Here is a 24,122-nt window from a genome sequence, read left to right as displayed (position 1 = left end):
GGAAGGATGTTGATAGTTCAGAGTAAGTGATCCGAATGGTGAGAAAAGTGGAAGTATGGTGCCATCAGATGAGCCTTGGCAAGTTGCTGCAGTGCATTGTGTAGATGGTACACCATGCTTCCACTGATACTGACTATTGGAAATTTTGAACATAGCAGCTGGGGTGCTAATCACAGGGTTATTTTGTCTTGGACCTGCACCCATCCAAGCAAGAATAATAATTCAGCTCAGTCTTGACTTGGGCCAATGATGGACAAGAATCAGAGAGGAAGGTAGGAGTTACTCACTGCAGAATTCCTAGCAATGGCATTAGAAAAATCCTGGACTCTCACTCTCTAACACTGAAGAACAACTTGGAAATTTGTTAGGACAGTGAGTTGCTTGAAGGGGAACTTGCAGGTGGTAGGGCTCCCCTTGTCCTCTAGATGAGAATTTAGGAGGTATGGTTAGCAAATTTGCAGATGACACCAAAATTGTTGGTATGGTCAACAGCAAAGGAGGTTCTCTCAGAATACAATGCGATCTTGGTCAGTTGGGACAGTGGGCCTAGGAGTGGCAGATGGAGTTTAATTTGGGTAAATGGGAGGTGTTGCATTTTGGTCAGATGATCAAGGGCAAGACTTGCACAATTAATGTTGGGGCTATGGGTAATGTTGTCAGTCAGAAAGCTAGGAGTTCAGATACATAGTTCTTTGAAAGTTTTGCAAGAGGCAGACAGGGTAGTGAAGGCATTTAGCACACTTGCCTTCATTGCTGAGACCACCAAGTACAGGAATTGGGATGTTATGAGGTTGTACAGGACAGAGGTCTCTTCTGCAATACTGTGTACAGTTCTGATTACCCTGCTGAAGGATCTTATTAAATTGGAGAAGGTTAAGAAAAGATTTACCAGGATATTGCCAGCACTGGAGAGTTTGCGTTTAGGGAAGAGGCTGGGATTTCTTTCACTGGAACACAGGAGTTTGAGGGATAACCTTAGGAGGTTATAGATAAGGGCATAGATAAGGTGAGTGGAGAAAGATTTAAAAAGGGACTAGAGGGGTAACTTTTTCCACACAGGGTGGTACATATATCGAATGAACTGCCAGAGGAAGTGGTAGCTACAGGTACATTTAAAACATTTAAAAGACATTTGGACAGGTACATGAATAGGAAAGGTTGAGGGATATGAACCAAATTCTGGTAAATGGGACTAGTTTGTTTGGGAAACTTGGTTGGCACAGATGAGTTGGACTAATAGTCTGTTTCTGTTCTATGACTTTTTGACAGTGACTGCAGGTTCTCTCAATAATACTATGATGCGTGAACCAAAGTCAACTGGATTCCAACATTGTAGGATTCAGCATCTTAGGAACAGTAACATACACTGGGGCAGCACTGTAAATAGAGCAACACCGTAAAAAGAGTTGATGCAAAACAGGAGTTCAATTCAAATGTAACATGGTCTGATCTAGACAAAAGACATTCTAACTCCAGAAATCTCAAACATTTCTCCAATTGTAAAACACGGCCACAATGAAGGTGACTGTTTAGCCCTAGTGGTGGCACCTTGTTGTCCACCCCACACAGACAAATAGAGAACAGGGTTAACTCACCATTTTCTCACATGAACTGTCCAAACGTTTCTTTGGTGACTTAAGACTGACTGAACACAGGATCACAAGAGCGAAATGCTTCATTTTATTTACAAGATAAAGTCAAGGATCAAGACAGGTAAAATTAATGGATCACAAACATGGCCTTGAATAAATAGATTCATTGTAAATATTTCACAAATAGCAGCCTGATACAGAGGGATAGACATTTGATTTTTCTTATCCAGGGATTATTTGTGAATGGAATGATATGCCCTTCACTCAGCTCTAGCTGTTTGTTTCTTCCTAGAAACTCTGATGTCAAAAATGTCAAAAGAATCTGATGCCCCATGGATCCTATCCAGGAGTGAAAAATCAGTGCCTTGGTCTCAGCCAACAAATGTAATTACACCATGAGTTATGCATTTGATTCTGTAAGTCTAATTTATAGCAGCCTTCATACCCCACTGATGCTTTATACCCAACTCTTCACTCAAATTGGGAAGGTGGTGATATCACAATTACTTCCAATGTATAACAGACTTCCAGATTTTCATGACATGAGTCTTTGGAGAAAGATTTGCTTTACTACAATACAATTTCTCATTCTTGAGGCAGTCATGTGGACAGACTGGAGAAATTGAGAGTTCTCCTTGGAGAAGTTGTAATTGAGATAAATTGGGGGTGTTAAGATGAAAAATGTTTTGATACAGGAAACAAAAACAAACATCTCCCAATGGTTAAAAGGGTGAATAACCAGAGAACAGTTTTATGGCGACTCGTGAAGGATTCAGATGTGACACTTAAGGAAACTTTAAAAAATACAAGTAGTTAGGATTTGCCATTTACTACATCAGAGACAGATTTAATAATCTTCAAAAGGTTAATATATAAGTAATACAAGAAATTGAAAGAAAATTTCCAAGGATCAGGGATAAAGTAGACAAAAGGACCCAACTGAATTATTCAATGGAAGATCTGTAGACTCCTGCTACATGTCTAGAATATAATTCCTTTAAAAGTTTGTTCTAAACCAAAATAAAAATTAGCTGGTAAACATTGCTCAAACAATTTCTTAATTGAAAACAAGTGTTAAACTGGTATTAGAACATAAGAATATACTCCCAAAAATAAGCACAACGCCCCAAAGTAAATCAACAAGACATGTAGAATGGGAATAAAGTTCCAACAAATCATACAGGACAGCTCAGGAAAGGGAGGCTAGGAAGAAAAGAATTTACTGTAAGGATGAGAAAGGTATTGATGGGGAGAAAATACATTAGGAAGGAGTCTAGCCTTGCCACTAATTCACATATTCTGGGACCAAAGGTCAGTAAATGGAAATATACCCATGTCACTCTTTTCATTTATTCACTGAACTAAGAGTTAGTCCTCCAAACTGAGTCAAAATATAAACCTACCCCTGCACTGAATGCCAGAGCAGACTCAGTGGGCTGAATGGCCAACTTCTGCTCCCACATCTTATGTTCTTATGGTCTAATGAACTTTGTCCAGTGCTTTCACCAATGCCAACACATTCTGCGACAGCGTTAACACCAGCTTTTCTTTTAAGTTCAAAAGTTTGCCTGTCCTTTACCCTCCCAGTCACTAGCAGCCATCCTTATTCACTTGTTAGTGCAGACAACAAGTGCCTGTGGGGTACATGGCAGCAGGGAGCTCTGCAGAGACCCAAACTTCTCTTAACTGGCATTTCCTACAGATCAGGCCACTAGGTAGTGATCAGAAGCAGAAGCTGTGGCCGATTTCCACTTTTCACATGCACCAAGAGAAAAGTTCAATTCAACCTATGCTGATTTAGATCAGCAGAGCCCCCAGGCCTTTCACTAAAGATCATCCTAGCTTGTACAGCTTGTTAGCACAATGACTTTATATGAACTATCAGCAGTCTAAACAATATTCATTAATCTCCATACTTGATTGGACTTTGAATTAGATCAGTCTGTGGCTGAGAGTCAAAACATGGATACACGTGAAGTGGTCACGCAGCAATACTGAATGATTGTAAACGCATAGTATTTTTTAAAAAAGAAAAAACACAAACATTTTAAAATCAAGTACAAGGTTTGAGAGTGATTCCCATCTGCAGCAAGTTAAGCGAATATTCTTTTCTGTTCAAAGTAGGCTTCCAATCGGTATAGGGCATAATCCTAGAAACACACAAAGATTTCATTTCAAGAGTGTACAAACAGAATGATAGCAGTGGTGAGCTGTCCTTAGTTAGTCCACTAAAAATGTTACCTTTGTTGTACTAAACTATATCATATGACAATAACTGCCCTTCATTCAGGGGAGAAAGAAAGAGATGCTCTCCATGATAGCACTAGAATATTACAGCTTTAATCCTCAATCTGATCAGAGATAGGTATCTCAGCTGGGTTAGAAATATTTGTCATAATTGGCTTCAGTCATCCATGAGAAGCCAAACATTTGGGCAGAATAGATAGATCTGCCAGGACTTTTGCTTAAGATCCAGCAAACCCTGCTAGAAATTATTTATCACATGCATGCACAGTAAAGGAGGAAGAATATTTATTTGGTGTCAAAGACCTGTGCACACTTACCAGGAGAGCAGGAAACTGGAGAAATAATTCCCAATTCATTTAAAATTCCAGACCTACAATTACCTGACTACACTCCTCAAGGAATTAACTGCAAGGGTAGAACATACCGAGGTGGAGTTGACTGTGGGGACACTACAGGGGGCACAATGTGTTCTTGGTAGCTACTAATCTTGTGGCATGCTAACACAGCCAGAAAATTAGGACAGTTTCAACGTATCTCCCAGACCCCACTGCCATCTTAGGGCCAAGCGAAACATTCATTTGTCAGCAAACATCTAAAACAATCAAACAAACTTGAAGCATTGTGCTCGGTACCAGACATGGCAACAGCACATTCAGTCTAACTGACTCAGCAAAGTCATCCTCACCATCATGAGGATTTGTGCCAAATTTGGAACGGCTGTCCCATAGGGTAGTGAACCAACAATAAGACATAACTATTCTCAGAATCAACCTTTCAGACAATTATCTAGACGGTCCATCACTGAGAATGCCTCAACACATTGGCAAACTGGACTCAAAAGATAGCGGTACAAAACCAAACAAACAGTCAAGAGAGAACGAGCACACCCCTAGACAAGTTGTTCCAGTACAGCTACTAGAGGCATCTACCAAAGTTGAAAATTACTGAGCAAAGCCCTATCCACTGAAAGCAGGGCAAATCCATTCCAGCCAATTATTTCATCATTCTGCTCAATCAGCAAAGTGTTGGATGGTGTTGTCATTAGTGCTATCAAACAGCACTTAATATTCAGCTTAGCTTCTTCCAGAACCACTCCCAATCTCAGCACCAAATCTCATTCCAGCCTTGGTGCAAACAGTCAGGAATTGAAGTCCAGAGGTGGGCCAACACTAACAGCAAGACCGCATTTGCCAATGAGGCATCATGGAACCTTTGCAAAATTTAAAGCAGTGGGGATTGAGCAAACACTGGCTGGCATCACACCTAGCACAAAAAAAAAAGATGGTTGTGGTTATTGCAGACCAGTCACCTTAGCACAGGACCAATTATCTTCAATTCCTTCAATGACCATCAGGCCAAAAGCCAAGATGTTCACTGAAGATTGTGCAGTCATCAGTCCTGTCTGCAGCACCTCAGGTAATGCATGTTACATGGAACAAAAAAAAACAAACTTAGAATTGAAGAGTAACATTTATTCCACTTAAGTGGCAGGAAATGATCAACCACCACCTGTTGGCACTCACTGTCATTACCAGCACTAAATTGCCCACCATCACTAGAAGTTTAAATGGACTAGCCACAGATTCTGTGGCTATAAAGCCTGATCAGAAGCTGGCAATCCTGCACATTAACTTCCCTCCCAACTCAAAGCCTTTCCATGTCCACAGGGCATAAGGGTATGACGAAACTCAATTTGTTTAGAAAAGTGCAGTTCCAAAAACAAATTGGACATCGGACAGGACTTCATTGATACCCCAATTTTCCAACAGCATACAGTGGCTAACAAGCATGCTATATAGAAAACACTGCAGCAATTAGCGAAGGCTTCTTCTACAGCCCTTTTTCAACCTACAGCCTCTACAACCTAAAAGAACAAAAGTCAGAGGTATATGGGAACACTATCACTTGCTAATTTTGTTCTAATCCACACAAAAATACACCGTTGTTTCATATGCACTGGATCAAAATCTGGAACTCCCTACTCAGCAATATTTTGGATGTATGCATACCACACAGATGGCAGCAGGTCAAGAATTCTTACCAGCATCTTGTCATGGACAATAGAGATGGGAAATAAATGCTTGCTTTGATAGCAAAGTCTACACTTTTTTAAAAAAATAACAAATCTAGTACCAAGTCAGTGTGGAGCTGGAGGAACACAGCAGGTCAGGCAGCATTTGAACAGGGAAATCAACATTTCAGGTCAGGACCCTTCATTAGGACTGGGATGAAGGGTTCTGACCAAAAACGCTGACTTTCCTGCTCCTCTGATGCTGCCTGACCTGCTGCGTTCCGACTGACTAGCATCTGCAGTTCTTGCTATCTTCTAGTCTGGTACCAAGCACAGCAAAGTCAGGGGAGTGATAAATACCAAAGTAAAGGCAACTCACCAGATAACCAAACTCAATAGTGGAAATCTTCGCCTGTAAAATGGCCCAGAGTGCCCATAGGTAGTGAGATGCCAGGGCATACCTTAATGAAGCAAAATCTAAGTTAGTCTCTATTTGAACAAAGCCAGGATGGAAGCAAAAACTCAGATGGTGGAATGAGAGTGAAGAGGGTGAGCTCAGAAACACAAGTAGTAACATGAATATGAAAAGAGACGAGAGGAGGAAGAGTGACAAAAGAAAAAAAAACAGGAAACAAAAACAATTCCTTATTTCAGTTCAGTGAAATTAATATAGAAATTTCTTGCAGGCAGTACCTGGCCCACAGGTATCTAAGTAGCGTTTGCACATTGTTGCACCTTACTGTAGTACTCTATTGGAAATAAAGCCCTATCATTCCCAGATTTGCGTACACAAGTTATGCTTTCTAAAAATCTTTAGTACACCATCTTTCAGACCCAGGTTATCAAAACATGGGCCAGGAGTTTCTGTATGTAACAAAAATGGCTATCACAAATAAGTAGATACTAATTACAGATAAACAATTATGAACCACGCACATAAAACTCTACCAATTAAAAAACTCTAACTACCTTATAAAACCCATCTACAACACGGAAGTAGACAGACAAAAAGAAAAACGTGATGGACAGAGAGAAAGACTGAAGGCAATTATCTAGACAGTCCATCACAGAGAATGTCTCAACACACTGGCAAACTGGACCAAGTGGTCCCTGTCCTCGGTTTGCCAAGGTGATCTTTTAACTGATCAGAATGCTGCTTCTTGATCTTCCTTCTCCAGATACTTTGACCTGTTTGCAGGAGGCACAGGGTGACTGGTTACCACTTCTAAAAGTCTTCAACTGGAGTCTCATTTGTTATCTGTGAAAGGGCAAATGAACTGGCTACCTCCCACCTTGGAATGCTTTTTCCTGCAGAGCAATAGCCCCTTCTCCACAGAACTCCAATGATTTCTGCCAAAATGTTCACTCCTCCATGCTGTCCAGCTACCTCAAAGTCAGTGGTTGCCAGGCATAGGCCTTCATCAATAACTGGTTACTAGTCGACAGATCAGCTATTTACTGCCAACCAAAGCTCCATTGATGCACACCCCTTGACTCTACCTTGTCTGCAAACCAGACTTCTATTACTGATTAAACAAGCAGATGTGTAAACAGTACTTACAATGAGTGTCAGGTTACTTGCTTTTAAGAAGTGCAGCAAACTTTGAACAATCCTTTGTTTTTAAAGGAATGGTCTTTACAACGTCTCTTTGCTGCTGTACCTCTCTTTCATCCATTAAGCTTTTCATCATTTAACCTGGTGTCTTGTGACTGTCATATTTGGTTTTACAATATTCTTGTAAAGTGCCTTAGATCATTTTATAACATTCATGGCACAATACAAAAATTGCTGTGGTTGTGAAATGTTATCAGGTTGGTGCCACAAAATGGAACATTTCAGTGCAGGCACTTGTAGCTAAAAAGTATGAATCACAACCGTGCTGTGTGGCAGTGAAAAGGAGTTTCGGATTGTTCTAGTAAATTGCTGGAGTAGAAAAGGTAGGCTCACTGGCCTCCTGCATCTCTCATTTATGGTTTGGACAACATTTCAGGCATCATAAGCATTAATTACAGTAAACTTACTACTTCATACTCAGTGTCTTCATCCAAACACAGATCATGCCTCAACTTCCCCTATGTGCAAACTTTCCACCTCCACAGCCATTCGTTGGGCTACAAATGCCATTTTGGAGCCAGTTATAGTTTTGTGCTATGGATTGATGCCCACCAGTAAAGTGCAACCTGTCCGGGCTCAGACTTTTTACAGACAGCATATTTCAACCTCCCAGAGTTACATTTGTACCTACTCAAAGCTAAATTCCAGTGTCCAAACCATCCTGTGTCCAACCTTCAGGTTTCTAGCAGGTGAACTTTGCTTATTGCTCATTTTCTTTTACTCCCAACTCATCTTTCTAGTTAGACTAGAGAAATATACCTGTTAATCTCAATGATCATCTCCTCTTCAATCTTTGATTGGTCCTCATGAATAGAATCTCCCTTATTGCCAGTATATTCAGACAGGTAGTGTCGGATAAAGTGAAGCTGTGGAGAAACAGTGCATAGTGAAAACTTTCCAGAATCTCTTGTAAGATTATTTCTCTCCGTATCTGAGCCACTGATCCCTCAAACAAGAGCATTACGTAAAAAAGTGATCCAGTTGTTATCAGATTTAACATTTTGTGTTTATGCTGTCTGTAAAGCACGAGACATCCTAAGGTTATGAAAGGGTCTCAATAAAAGCAAGATTTTTCTTTGTGCTCTAGATGATCAGAGTGAAGAGTAACAATGAGGAATCACAGATCTGACTGGATCACAATATTTGCCCACACAGACAAGCCATTTACAGTAGGAGTCCACTGAATTGCAATCTCCAAATGGTATTCAGTTCAACCGCTGCAAGGGTAATGGGCCCTCTGGGGAGCACGAAAAGATCTACGTTGAAACCCTATGGTGTTGCTAAATGAGGAACATCAGAAAACAGTAGCAAAAACAGATTCACTATTTCTGCAGCAAGTGTGCTTCAAGTTGCTTCCATGTTGCCAAAGTCACAATATTCTGAGTGAAGGAGTTAGTATTCAGAGATAATGATCCATGCTGGTACCAATGAGAGGCCAAAAGGTGAAGGCTTGCAGATTTTAGGAGCTAGGAAAGAAACCAACCTTTGAGGTCCTGCTTATCTCTAAATTAGACCCAGTGCCATACATTAGTAAGCATAGAAATAAAAAGGATGGATAGACAAATGCATGGTTGAGGAGATCAAGCAGCAGTGGGGTGGAGGGTCTTAGGTTCTCAGGGGACATGGGATATGTACAACTTGAACAACGCCAGAACGAATAATATCATGGAAAGGGTTGCAAGTGTTGCTGGAGAAGATTTAAATGAGCAACAGGAGAGAAAGCCTGCACATGTGTGTGTAAGTTGGAGCAGAGGTGTTGGGGAGAAGAAAAAGGGTGGAGGGAGAGGTTAAAAATGTTCAATCCATTTTTGTAGCAGCCATTTGAGTGTTCTGGGCTGGTAGCTGAGGAGAGGAACGTGGCTGGAGAATTGGAACATTCTGGGAACACAGTCCCTTCAATGATTGAAGCATTCAATCCTGCTTAGGAACAAGTACAGTGCTGTTTCAAGGTTTTCAATTGGGCACTCAATAGAAGGATTAATGAACAGTCAGTTTTAGCCAGTCAAGGTGGCAGAGTAGATGGTTGCTTCGGGCTTGTCAGTTATGTGGGAGCAGGCTACAAACAGCTCAATTTCTGAGAGCCAGTAAGTGCAACTACATTTTGGTGTTAGGGCTCAGCAAAAAACCCAAGAGCTGAGAGAATTTTGAAAGTGCCCGTGACCCATTAGTAGATTAGTACAGCTGAGTTGGGAAGTAAGGAAGTCCACACGCAGTAAATGCTTGCTCCAACTGATAAAGGCTGGCGCACAAAAAACCCGAGGCAGTGTTAACAGTGAAGCTACTTGGCAGTGGAACAGCTGAAATTATGCCTGAGAGAAGGTGGTAAGATTGCAGTTAAGATTCCATAGTGGCATAGCTCCAGGAAAGCACAATGAACTGCTAGAACATGTGCATTTGTTCAGGCAATCCACAATGGAGCAGCTGAGGGGGATCCAAAGCTAGGTCTGAACTGAAATCTCTTCCAGTGTACTAATGAGATTTGATGACAACGTCAGTAAAACTCAATGCTGACAAGAAAAAGCATGGGATCTACTTTGACCACATGTGCAAATTAATGTGCCTTGTGGTGCTCAGCCAACGATCTGCATTTCATGCACTCTGGGCAAAGTAGCATAATATACACAAGTATATTATTGTCCTCATTTTGTGTAGCAAAGTTAGTTTTGTTTGTTCCAAATTGTAAAATCGATTAATCTAAGTAGATACCTCCTTCCCTGTGGTGGTGGTCAGGGCTGCAGGAATACTGTAAAGGCTATCAATGCTGACAACATTCCAGCAATAGCGCTGCTGACATGTCCAGAGTCAGCCGCAGTTCCATTTACAAGAAGTCTGCCAACAATTTTTTGAGGGTGGTAGGGCAGGTCAGAAATCTGCAGGTCATTGCAAGCTGAGAATTTCTAAAGCTACTGAAACAATGTGGGAGACATATCCAAGGTTTAGTCCTTCCAGTCTTTGCAGCTTGGAGAGTCCATTCTTATAACCGGTGCATGTAGCTGCCCTCACACACCTGATTACAAATACTGAAACAATTCAAAACTTAGAAGAACAAACTATGGGTTCTTTATTACTGGAGAAACTCAGCAGGTCTGGCAGCATCCATGGAGAGAAAGCAGTGTCAACATTTCGGGTCTGGTGCTGAAGAGGGTAACTGGACTCAAAACTGGAGTTTCCCAGTAATTTCTGTTTTTGTTTCAAAGTTAGAAGATCCTGATGGCAGCACACAATACAAATAGTGAGGGGAAAAATTAGTGGTTTTGTATATTTGAAAGTAGATAAACCACCAAGCCATGGATCAAATACATCCCAGACTCTTTAAAAGGAAGGAAGAAATAGACGCCCTAACCATCATTCTAGTTCTCTGATAACAGGTGCTGTACCGAATGATTGCTTACCCTGCAATTTAGAAGGTTATGGACCAAATGCTGACAAATGGGACTAGATTAATTTAGGATATCTGGTCAGCATAGAACTGTTGGTCCAAAAGGGTCTGTTTCCGTGTTGTATGGCTCTATGACTATTAATCTTAAAAGGTGGTAGAGGCAGAAAAGCTTACTGCAGGTAAAAAGCACCTGGACACGCACTCGAAGTACTGTAACCTGTATGGCTACGGACAGAAATCTGGAAGAATCTTGTTGCCTAACCGAGATAGTGTGTTAACTGGCATCCTTCTATGATAAATTTGCACAATTCTCTATCTGATTGAGATGGAGGGATCCAGCTGTCTTCAACATCTTATCAGAAAGCAAATGATCTTTCACAGGTTATGGTACAGTTCCAATACTCAAATATATTTAGATTTGTCAGATGTGTTAACATTCAGGCCAGAGGAGACAGCGTTCATGCACTCCTGGCACACAGGTGGGCGTTTGTCCTCATTTCAACTAGACATTACAAATCTCCTAGAGTTTTCTACCTGTTGCTGTCGGTTAGGGTATTTCTCCATACTGGCTTTGAAGAAAGGCCACTGATCATAAGTATAGTCGTACATCCACTCACAAAAATGGTTCCCAATATCAAAACCCCTGCAAACAGAAGCATAAGCATTTGGTTAAACCAACTGCCCATCCGAGGTGCCAACTGCAACATAGACTTCACACATCCTCAGCCCAGACCCTCCCTTTATCCCCAGCTGACCTGTCATTCTTACCCTGGTCCTACCCTTCCATAATTCAATCTTAGCCAACATCAACTGTAAAAATAGACATCAACTGTTAAAAGGTGGTTGTGGATGAGATCACAGGACCAGCATGGGCTATGTAACCCTTTATGACAATACCAGAAGTGTGCCCAACTCTTGCAGCAGAGACTGGCTCTAGATAACAGCCTGTCAAAGTCAAGGTACATTTGGTGATCAGAAGTGGTCACATTCTTGCAGTACATCAGCTTACAGTTACAAACCTCAGATGTATATAGTCTCTGGATGTGCTTAAGCAGACCATACGCTGTATTAACTCTGCATTAAAAGTTACCTACTCTGAATTTGTCAGTGCCAGATCCTAACACGGATCAGATACCTTTGACTTCAAAAGCAGCATAACCCACGGGCCTTCATTACCTGTAATTATAACTGCTGTACTCAAAATCAATCAGCATCAGTTTCTCCGTGGATGAGGGGTCTCTGTCTGCCAAAAGCAGAATGTTACCTGAAAAACAAGAGCTCATCAGAGGAAAGAAAGAAAATTCAACAGAGACAAAGGCAGACAGAGATGGGGTGTGTGCTGAGACAGGGGCTAGGTAACCAAAGCTGCAAATCTTTAAAGACAGGGGGTGGCAGCAGAGCCAGTAAGCAAGTGGACTGGAACATGAACTTCTACATTCGAGAGGTATCGCACCCCACTCCAATGGAGAACAGCAGCTGCTCAGATCAGTGGGAATGCTGTTGAATGCCAACTGATGATTTAGCAGGTAGACACTGCAGCTGCCCTAGTTTCTATACAACAATTGAAATATTTCAGGTCATTGGCCAGAGTCACTGATCTCAATTACTCCAAAGCTGAATGACAAGCTTATGATACTAGCAGATTGCTGTCTTGCCACTTGCTGCCAATAAGCTCTTCCAGAAGGTAATGAGGGTCCAGCCACAGACTGCCTCTGCACATCTGTGGGGAGACCCAAGAAGACGTTGGTCATGCTGTCATGTCTCGTTAACCTTTCTAACTGACATTTAAGTCATCAACCATCAGCCTACAGCCTCTGGATGGATGGCTTCAAAGCAAATGCACACTGAACATTAAGTACACTATTTAAATACAATGTAATTGCCTGCACAGTAGCTGCAGGAATGTCCAACAATGGCACGAGATAGAACTGAAAGATAATAGAACAATTCATGCATGCATCTGTTGCAGTGTGAACTCCTGCAAAGCTCAACTTCAAAAAATGGCTGCTAATTTCTTCCACCCTCTGCATCTGAATCCTTCGTACAGTGACCAAAAACAAACAACATACAGCATTAAAAGATGCAATGCAATTCACAGTACAGAAAGACACAGGGCAAGAGACAGAACATCCTCACAATATCATGACCTAACAGCTTGTTAAGAAATCCAAATGTGTGGAAACCGCAACCTGGATTCCAATATTAGTTACCTTTTCTGCCTAGTAATAGGGGTAGGATCATAGTTAGCTTGGGTTCACTAGCTCAATATAGTTGGGGCTCAGAAAACATTTGCTATCTTCATGCATTTATATTTTTACTTTATATTGAATCGCTGTTTTAACTGTGCAAAGCTAACTGTTGTTTATTGAAAACCTTGTGCCTTTATTCTCGTGTCCCTGCAAACTCACATTTTGATTATTTTAAAAGTTATTTCAGTTCATAGCCAGATCACAAGAAATTTGGCTAAATCATGTTACTTTTCCTTGACTGACTTGTATTCTCATCTAAATCTCAATGCTATGTCTGAGCTCTCATCCTTTTGATCAACTGTGGCCACCTTCCTCTACTTCAGTGGCATTTTGTAACCTCCTTGGTTAAGATTAAGAGAGGTAAACTGTGGATGCCTCCACAACCCACTGGACAGTGGCCAAATATGCTCATCTCTGCTAGTTAACACCAAAGCTATGGGTTTGTTTCCTTCAGTTCTTCCTTACCTTCCTGGACATCGTTGTGACAAAAAACTACAGGTGACCAAGTGGCTTCTAACAGTGCCCTGAAAAAGGAAAAAAAAAAAACCACCAAGTTGGTAATGAATGCAGATCCAAAGGGATTAGAAATGAGGAACAGTGAAAGAAACAGAACAAACAGAATGTACTTTCTTCCTTTTCCAACATCCAAAAAAGTTCCTGTCAATTAATTGGGCACTTTCAAGCTGTACTTGTACATTATACAATGTAATATCAAACTCATAGAAGACACTCCAGTTCTGAGTAAAGGTCACCAGAACTGAAATGTTACTTTTTTCTTCAGATGCTGTCACACCCGCTGAGCTTTTCCAGCAACCTCTGTTTTTGATCCTTGTTATAAGAGACACTTGTTGAATCTCAGCTGAAGTATTACTTACAGTTCTGGGCGTGACATTATAGGAAGGATGTGAATGCATTGGAGAGTGTGTAAAAGATATTTACAAGATTCGTCCCAGGAATGAGAAGCTTGGATTATGATGATAGATTGAAGGTGGTGAGAGCTCTCCTTAGAGAAGGTGGCTAAGATGAGATCTGATGAAAGGTTAAAATCATGGTGGGCTGGATAGAGTAGATAGGGAGAAACTGTTCCCACCTACAAGAGGGACAACAATAAGATGGCACAGATGTAATGTGATTTTAAAAAAAGCAAGGGTCATATGAGAACTTTTCTTCACTCAACAAGTAGCTTGGTCTAGAATGCACTTCCTGAAAGTTTGGTCAGGGCAGGTTCAATTAAGGGCACTGGACCATTATTTGGATAAAAACCATGCACAGAATGGGGACAAGGTAGGAGATTGGCACCAAGTAACAATGCTCATTTGAGAAACCACAGCAGACAGAGTCTAATGGCCTTCTTCTGGACCGCAAGACTGCAGAGTTTGTAAATGTTCAATGGCAAGTGGTGACTCAATAGCCATTATTTTCTTACCTTAAATTTGCTAACTCTGCTGGCAGGTTGAAGCTCTTCAGCTTGTTGAACTTCTTCACATGGGCTTCTCTGATAAAAGTCAGCCCCATTATCTGTTTGAGATACCTTCAGCACGGAGGGAAGAGACGGCCTTCATTAAAACCACGTCTAATCAGATCACAAGAGCAGTGGCCCATTTCTGACTGATCCCACACCCAACACCAACATCCATTTAGACATTAAATTCTCCTGATCAAGTAATGTTGTAAACGTAAAGCCTTTTAAGTAAGAAAAAATGTTTGTAGTGCTAATAGTGCTTAAAAGATAGAAAAAAAGCTGCCCAGAGGAGCAAGGAAAGGTTGAGAAACAAACAGTGATTGTAGGGGTAACCTGTACCTGAACACTAAGCGGACCATACCTGCTTACAAGTTGGCAGACAGAAGCTAAGCAAAACTAAGCAGCCCACTCACAGTGAAATACAATGGCACCTTTGAACAGAACTGCTAGAAGGTCAGTAAAGGAACGCTGTACATTCCCATCCAAGACAGTTCTGATAAAAGGATGCCTTAGGACAGATAAATGACCAATTCCAGCTTTATTAATGAAAGGGTGATTGTCCCAGTTAATGAATAACATCAGGGACAGCACAGTGGCTCAGTTGTCAGCACAGCTGCCACACAGCGCCAGGGGCCCAGGTTCGATTCCACCCTCTGGCGACTGTCTGAGTGGAGCTTACACATTTTCCCCTGCCTGCGTGGGTTTCCTCCGAGGGCTCCAGTTTCCTCTCAGTCCAAAGATGTGCAGGCAAGGTGAATTCACCATGCTAAATGCCCAGTGTACAGGGATGTGCAGATTAGGTGGGGTTACAGGGGATGGGTCTGGGTGGGATGCTCCGAGGATCAGTGTGGACTTGTTGGACCGAAGGGCCTTTTTCCACACTGTGGAGATTCTATGGAGGTGCTAAATTCGGTCCTCAAGCAACTTCAAGGATAACAGCTAAAGTTATTTGTAGTAAATAGTTGCTTCTTTGAAGCTACCAGCAATATTAAATAGTTTCTAGCTAAAAATGCTCTAGTCATAGAAGTTGGTTTCAATACATAACCAGTGTATATTACAAGCCTTCAAAAACATTTAAGCTTAGATGTAAAGATTAATTAGCCTTGGAAGACACCTTCTCTTGTGCCCTGAACAAGATAGATTGATCACAATCCATAAGTTACAAAATGCTAACAGAAGTAGTTGTGTAACATTACACTCAATTAACCTTAACAGAAGTTAACCTTTATAGCAATTAGTTAAAAACTTTGTTTCACATTATGTAATTGGGACAGTGGAAAAATAAAAGGAGTAACTGAATGTGATAAAAGATAGCACCAAAACACAATGGGTAATAGAATTTGAACCGTCCTTACAGATAAACAAGCCTGAGAAAGACCCGAAGGAGTGTAGCCATTAAACTTTTGGAATGTGAATGAATAGGATGCACGGCAAGATCCCAAGGCCTAGAGATTACAACATCTGACTAAAACCATAAGATCATAGGAACCTGGGGCTGTCCACAGAACTGCCCATCACTGATTAGGTGTCCCACAGGATTGGGTGCTTGAATTAAGGGGAAAGTGATTACTACATTGCATTCGATTACCATAACAAAATGTATAAAAATGCTATGTTTCTTTGTAAAAGCAGAGGGTGTGTCATTGAGCTATCTTCCAAAGACAGATTCAGAAAGATCCTTTGGGCCTCTCCCTGCACAAGCCGGTTTCTGCTTGAATAAATATCTTCCACTTGCCTGAATCCTGCCTGCCTCCTGAGACTTGTCCCAGGTCCGGAAAAACACTCCTACAGCGATTAGTAATGGTAAGTTGGGTATTTAGCTAGAACATTTAATCTGCAGGCAGGTGAAGAGTTAGACTGTTGTTTGGGTAGTCTCCCACTTAGGTAACTATTTCATGGTAGTGTGAATGGAGGGAAGTCAGTGGGTCAGAGTCAGGAGATCAAGCTGCACGTAATGGGTGTGAATCAGTTTAAAGCTCAGCTGTCATGCTGAGGATTGACAGTAAGGGAGGATAGGCTGGGCAAATGCTATTGGGTTGCAATTCAGCTCTGCATTTCAAAACCAATAAGAGGAGATTTTTGTGGCAAGGTTCGATTGGATAGCTCATGTCATTTTGACAAGATGTCCAATGTTCATCATGTTCCACCAAATAAAACTCACCTCCTATAAGTGCTGTAGAAGTTGCAGCACTCAAATAAGCAAATTTACAACAACTAGTGTACCACTTGGAGTCCCACTTAACCAGACACATTCACTCAAAAAAAAAGTCAAATTCTTATGACAATACCATTTGAATGTTGTGATCACTTGCACTTATTTGTATAAAAGTTGACTGCACCTCACTTGGCAGAGAGGATGAGGTTCTAAGTAACTTCTAAAGTAGAGCTGACCAAGAGAAAGGAAGTGCCAAGTTACTAAAGAAAAATAATTTTTATGAAAAAGGAATGGTTTTGGTAGGGGTGGGGACTAGTCACTTACTATTTCTACTGGTAAGTGCTGGGCAGAAACTGAGTTTGTACTGGAAGAAATAAAAACAGAAAAGGAGGACCGTAACATGCAAACTGGATTACGGGATCGATTCCATAAAGAACTACGCTACTGGAAATTTCTGAAAGGTATTAGAGAAACTTGAGAACATTAAGGACTGGGGTAACCGCTGTAAAATGGGTCTCAAGAAGAACCCTAGTGTAGGGTAAGTACCAGTCCTGACTGGGCTGTATGGCTCCCATTCTACTCTTAAGCAAAACATTAATTAAGTTAGACAATTCTGGTGGGGCACTGAAAGAAAAAAGCAAATTTACAGAACTAGAATGGAAATTTATCAAAAACAAAATCAAAAAACATTATCCAAGGTGTTGTTGCACCCTGGCCCTTGGCAGTGCCCAAAAGTTCTTGGCCTCCCCTTCTTTGCTGGGATTTTGATTATGATTGGTATGGTTCTTAATGGAGAAAACGAACAACTTATCCCCTCATGAGCACTGTCAAAAATTTCCCTTCAGACAAGCAAGTTTCTTTTTGCGGTCTTTGCAGGCAAATAGCTACAGTTCAACATTTTGCTGCAAATCTGTACTGCTCTAATATGAATTTCAACAGTAGAAAATAGTTGCGACTGTGCTGGCAGAATTCTTGCCTTAAGCAGGGGTGTTGCACAAGAACCCTCCAGTCTAGAGTAGTTAATCTGGGATGCCCTTTGAGATGGACCCCTTTGATTAGAGATGTATTTGTGGAAAATGAAGTAGTGAATTCAGGTAGTAACAAAAAGAACTTCACAGGAATACAACTATACTTCTGGAGTAGAATGACATGATTTACAAACACCTGTAAAACCCTGGAGTTTTTTTTGGAGGGAAAGGCAGGGAAGTGGGATGTTGGGATGCAGGCAAAACACCACCTGAGGAGATCATTTAAGGTCAACTGAAAGGGTTGCAGTCTCTAAATAAAAGAGCTGAGTGCAGTGTGTACGGTCAGGAAAGATAAGTGTGACACTTCCATTAAATAGGAAAGATGGAAGGTAGATCTACAGAGTCATAACACCACATGACTACATTTAAAAAGATCACCCTGGATTAATCTAACCAGATAGGATAGCCAAGCTAGTGTCCACATGAGAAGCACTAAGTGCATAGCTTAACCTCCTGCGATGGAGGAGTTATACTCCTTTGGAGGATTCAACAGCCTAAACCCAAATCTGTTCTACCCCCACCTCAGATTCTCTCTACATTACCTGTCCATCGTTTCAAACAGCCACTTTGGTTCTTTGTTGAACGGCATGACCATTCCATGGAATCGAGACATCTTCACAGCAATCTCTGCTGAAAAATCCGGAAATGCCAACTCTTCAGTCAGCAGCCGACGGCTCTGGTCAGACACATTTGGAGGAAGATGCTAGTTAAACATTTGCAGCCTTTTAACATGTCCTTGCAGGAGCTCTCCTCCTCGTTCCTACACTAACATTCCCTGGGATGTGTATCAATTTGGGCTGGCATTAGGTCAACAGCTGTGGCAGTTGGCGTGAAAGAGGGATAGCAAGGCAAATTCTGACTTCAAGTTCTGTCAGACTGCCATTAGCAACAGACTTTGGGAGCTGATCTCGTCACCAGATTCAGCGTAATCCTGGTTACCATTGTTCCATGATGCACAAGTTCAGCTGATGATATCTTACAGTTCAATTTAGCAGAGAAAACCCTTGCATTTGTACAAAAGAAATAGATAATTTTAATTTGATTCTAAAACCCTAATCTCAACACTTCCACTAAACTAGCTAAAGCCAAGGATTCCTGGTGCCTTTGAGAGTCTTTGCAAATTTTTCCAAGTGTAACAGCAGTTAGCTGGGTAAGTCATCAAATAACACATCAGCCTGGCCACATTACTGTATCGTAAATTGATGCTCAATTGGTTTCTACATCTGGGCTAAGGTAGCTACAGGGCACCTGTCATACTCCCATTTCAAATCACTATCCAATAAGTGAATAGCGCACAGGCGTGGATGACAGTTAAAGGTAGCAATGGGTTTGACAGAAGATTTTTCCCTTCACAGCGAAGTTACCAGTTGGTCATTAATCTGATACACTTGATCACAATATTAGGTGGTACTGTGGTTAGTTGATTTGTGGCTCAGTAATAGCTCCTTCAGGGCAAGATCAGAAAATGGGATAGTAGGGTGGCAGGGACTTAGATGAAAGAGAGAAAAAGTAATCAAATAACTATGCTGCCACATATTAAATGTAGGAGAAATCTCAGTCAGAGTGGGACAGTAGTGCCTCTAACAAAGAGACACTAGTTGTGCAAAATTAATCTGGATGCATAGTCAACATCTTGAAGATCAAGTATATCACCACATACATTGGCCTTACTTTCCAAAAATATTTGATAGAGACAGGAAACCATGCATAGTTACGGATAGTAGATTAAACTAACCTGCAGCAGACCTTTCTATCTCAGTGTGCTTCAAAGTGCACATTGGACAGAGTGGGCTAAGTTTATTCTCCCACTGGGCACTGACCAGCATCAAGAGTGGAAAGAGGGAAGACAACTAGTTCCACTGGCAGTGGAGCATGGTGTGGTGTGCTGAAACTGACAAAGGGAGAAAACCGGTCGTAGGAGAGATGCAAGAAAGAAAATGGGCAAGCTTCAAAAGGAAACCATTATAAAATAAACTCCATATATAAATGACTTAGTATGTCAACAACATTCTCCAATCCCAATGGCACGCGTCTTCAACAAGTCTAATTACATCATTTAGATGGTGAAAGCCTCTAATAGAGGTATTCCTAAATGAGCTTAATGCATACAGAATTCATACACATGGTTGAGAGCTGGTTTCAAAGCCATAAGAGATTCAGCCCAATGTGACATATAAGAAAAGTAAAGTTCATACTGGAATGTACTGCTCCAGGCGCCCCTGTGGAAATACTCCATATAATCTTGGTCCCAAGGCACGTTCTGCCAAAACAGCAAACATCACACTTTCCAATATCAGAGAGTCCACACCCTGCAAAGAACGAACAAATCAGGTTAATGTTCACAACAATAACAAAAACCAGTACCAGATTTTTCTGGTTATTCCAAGTGCTTTTCCAAAGCAGATACACATTCACTCTGGATAAAAGCTCACACTAGCCATATCTGATCTGAGCATACAGTTGGACATTACATTCAGTTTCTGGAATCCTGGACTCAAATGAGAAGAAACAGGCAGTGCTTTCACTCACTGGTCACTGACTACCTAGCAATATATATTGTTTGTATATCATGTGAAAAGGGCTTTTTGGTATAGCACATCAACATTAATAGTCACTTTGATCAGCTACTTGACATTATGGTGACTAGAACCTGCATTCAAACAAGTATCCACAGCTTTTAAAAGGGATAAGCAATAATGCTCAAGCAAGGAACTCAATTGCACTGTCATTCTCATCTCACTACCCCACAGGTCACCACAAAAAAAACAACACATTTTCCAATTACTAAGATGATCAATCGAAAACATTATCTATATTAGGTTATAAACAAGTTCTACCAGCCAGGCTTCCCAAGAAATAATTTTGTTTGTGAAATCAGAACTTACTCAACAAATATGCAATAACTGGTTAACAGTTATTTAGAAGTGTAAATGCTTATCCTTCTGAGTATCTACAAAATACAAGCGAACATATTCACTTCTCATGAAAAGAGAAAATATCATTGCAGAGATTGGCTTTATGAAAAAAGAATTATTCTTGAAGGCAAAAGGATAAAGCACAAAATGTTCCAAAGGCTGTTGCTCTAATGTCTAGTATTTGTGGTGAAGTCATGAAGCATACAATTCTCTGAAGTGTTGCAGAGTTTTCTCAGGAAATACAATCCTAGGATGTTCCTATAGGCATTCTTCTAAAAAAGGTAAAGAAACCAAGTTTCACTCTAAACTCGAGGTTTTCTTCATTTCAGAAACAGATGACCAACTGAACAATTTCTTCTTCACATACTATCCTACCAGAACCAGATTTTAAAAACTAGAATCTTCCCCACTGTTTAGAAACAAACAGGGGTTGTCAGCAAAGCAAGGAATTATCACTGGTTATCAGATGTGCCAGTCAGGAAGCTTTGTTAAAAAAATTCTCCAATGCCCACAGTGAATTTTCAATATGATGTGTCTTTCCTCCCCACATTGAAATCACACACATTGACGGCTCAGCAGATTAAAGGAATGTCGAGTAAACAAAATATACACAAGACAGAAACAGCAATGGTTAGCTGTGGAGTTACTATTTTCACACAAAGCATATGAAAGTATTTATTGTTTTAAATAAGGGAGGGGCAGTTGTGGAAGAGAAGTAACTGAGCAAATGACCTCTTTTGCTGATAAAAGAACACTACAGGTTTCTTGGACTTGTCGTCAGGGAGGATTTAAGGTTTCTGGTGGTAATAAAAGTAACTAAAGGGCTATAGAAAGCTGGTCACACAAAGCTATGGTGTTTTGCCACATGTTTAACATAAAACAGTACTGGTTTGTTGTGTTTTGTCTCAACAGAATGTGATAGCCCAGTCATATGTACAGTTTTTTTAAAAAACTGATCTCCAGCCTGTGCTGTTATTTCAACAGAAGCAGAACTGTAAAATGGGAGGGAGTGGTGGGGGTGGGACTGGGGTGAGAAGGTAGAGATGCTCTGGACACTAGGAGGTATTAATTCTGTTTACAAAAGTGACAAATAACTTGGCAACAGAAAAAGAATCCTAAGATATCCCAACTTGAGATAAACGTTGTTCTCTAGTAATAAGTCACAAAGCACAAATATCCTGTTAAAAGTGGGGAGTGGGACTAATTCAATATCAGAGTCTGTTCTGAATAGCCTCCAATTCTATAAGCCACAAGCTGAGCACAGTGAACTGGCAATTCAAGTGAGGTCCTTATTGCTAGCAAATTGAAGATTTCCACTGCAATCACGTGTCATTGCTGGTATTCATATTTTGAGAGGCTTGTAAGTCAGTCATCAGAAATAATCCTCAACTGTCAGAGGGGAAAAAGCTCAAAAAGTTCAATTCTGCTACATTAACAGGCTGCCATTCACTTCCAAGTGTTTAAAATTTAGCCTAAAATAAATTTACAACACAAACTGCAAATACTAGAAGTGTGAAAATTCAGTGTTACAATCCCAGACCAGACCCCTGACTTTGGTTATAGCCCAGTTAGGGACCAGCAAAGTAGATGAAGTTTGGGAATCCCAAATCTTAATAGATTAGTAATAGGATAAAGCCAAATCAAAGTAAAGTAGCGTACAATATTTCTCCAAACAGAGAAAGCCTGCCAGAGAAACATGAACCAACAAGTATTATCTATCTTGTGTACTAATAATCAAATTCAGCAGGATACAAACAAAAAATAACCAAACTGTGCAGATCTGTATAATGCATAGCAAGTGGAAGATACTTCCAAAAAAATTCCCATAGATATGATAGCAAGTCACTCAGAAGCAAGTAATACCAAGAGTCACGAAAGTCTAACTAAGCCTTGGATCTTGCTCCAGAGGAATTTTATTCTTCATCAAGACTCCAATGTGGAATACCTTAACACTTACTCATCAATTAGTAGTGGTCTCCAGCTGGTTTCTCCTCTCCTCCCAGTTCATGTTACATTTGGTGGTATCTTGGTTGCTTTTCTCTGAACTCTGATCATTCTCATTTCCCCTCGATACTATTTCCAGGGGTTTCATTCCCCAGCTACCATTTTCAGAACTAATGTATCTGCCTTCAGCTGCCTCCAATCACTTGTGGAACCAGCTTTTCACACTCTCCACCACCCTGAAGTACCCTACAGGGTCTTAGGCTCCCTTTTACAGCCACTGAGTAGTGGCTCCTGGGCTTGAAGTAGAGCAATATACATGCAATGACCTGGATGTCCCTGCCTTTTTAATGCTTAGAAAGGAATGAAAGCCCAGAACAGGGAACATCTGGCTGTAAATGCTGCCCTGCATCACTTATAGAACAAGACTCGCAAACCTGCAGCATGTTGGCAGATTCTGGAAGTGAAATGTATGACCTATGGGATGGAAAACATACCCAGCAACATCAACTTTAAAACTGCACAGTAGTTGGCATCTTTCTTGGATTAATAGCGCTCACCTGCAAGATGGCTCCATAAACACGCAGTAGAACCTGGCGAGGTTCATCCCCAACACTTAGCACATGGTCCGGCAGTGCACAGAGATACAAAAGGTTACTGAGGCCTCCACTAGAGGGGAAAAAGGAATCAGTTGCAAGGTAAAGAGACAGAATGTTAAAATGTTCAGAACAGCTTGAGGTTTGCTTAATGTGTCACATGCTTTCTATGGGGCCATCAATTTACTCGCTGTTAGATAAAGTACAATTGTTATGCTGCACTAACTATCCTGAATTACAAGATCAAATCCCACTGTAGCAGGTTGCAAATTTAAACTGTTAAGTCTGGAATAAAAAAGTAGCAATTAGTGGTGACAATGAAACCCTACATTAGTCAGAATTTTCTGAAGCTTGCAAGTACTGGCTGGCTAAAGACAAACAACTTACTGCACACTGAATAGTCAAAATAATTTTTCATACTGTATGCCAGTTATCAAAATGTACTGAACACTATCTAAAACATTAGACAATGATTCTGAACATTAATAATCTGAACTTTGCCAAAGATTACACTGAAAACCAATTTAAGAGAATCTATCCACCTTATTCATACATGCTATAAACTCAATATATTAACAAATCAATCCTGTTTTATATAGGCAAATGAAATTTGTTTTTATATTGTGCCCTTTTTTAAAGCCACTGGGAGAAAGGTATCAAGGAGCCCGTCAATGCAGCATTCCCTTGGCATCACCCTGATCAACTGGAGTCTACTTACCTGTTTCATAACTAAGATCGACAGTTAATTGTTCCTGCTACTTCCCCCATACCAATGACAGGCATCCAACTAGTACCCTCTTCTCATTTTGTATGAGTTGGTGTCCCTTTGACATCTGTTCTTGTGCGCAAGCTCTTGATGAGTGCAATGTGAAAAGTTGACTTCTTGTTACTCCTTTAGGAATGACCATCTAATCACAAGACCAACTTTGGGT

General features: G+C 40.8%; 1 protein-coding gene across 1 annotated transcript; it reads right to left on the bottom strand.

Annotated features, from left to right (window-relative positions):
* Window positions 1–1,660: 1,660 nt before the first annotated feature.
* On the bottom strand, window positions 1,661–23,346 carry chkb (choline kinase beta; the record flags this gene model as incomplete). The annotated part of the gene is made up of 10 exons (XM_048610208.1): window positions 1,661–3,742; window positions 6,230–6,311; window positions 8,225–8,331; window positions 11,379–11,487; window positions 12,021–12,108; window positions 13,559–13,617; window positions 14,520–14,624; window positions 18,281–18,414; window positions 19,934–20,047; window positions 23,155–23,346. Coding segments are annotated over 10 exons (1,047 nt in total), but the record flags the coding sequence as incomplete, so codon positions are not given.
* Window positions 23,347–24,122: the final 776 nt, after the last annotated feature.

Source organism: Rhincodon typus, chromosome 22 (genome assembly GCF_021869965.1).
Source record: "Rhincodon typus isolate 14 chromosome 22, sRhiTyp1.1, whole genome shotgun sequence".
Classification (NCBI taxonomy): domain Eukaryota; kingdom Metazoa; phylum Chordata; class Chondrichthyes; order Orectolobiformes; family Rhincodontidae; genus Rhincodon; species Rhincodon typus.
Note: the sequence above shows the minus strand (reverse complement) of the source record. Positions and strands in the feature narration are given on the sequence as shown.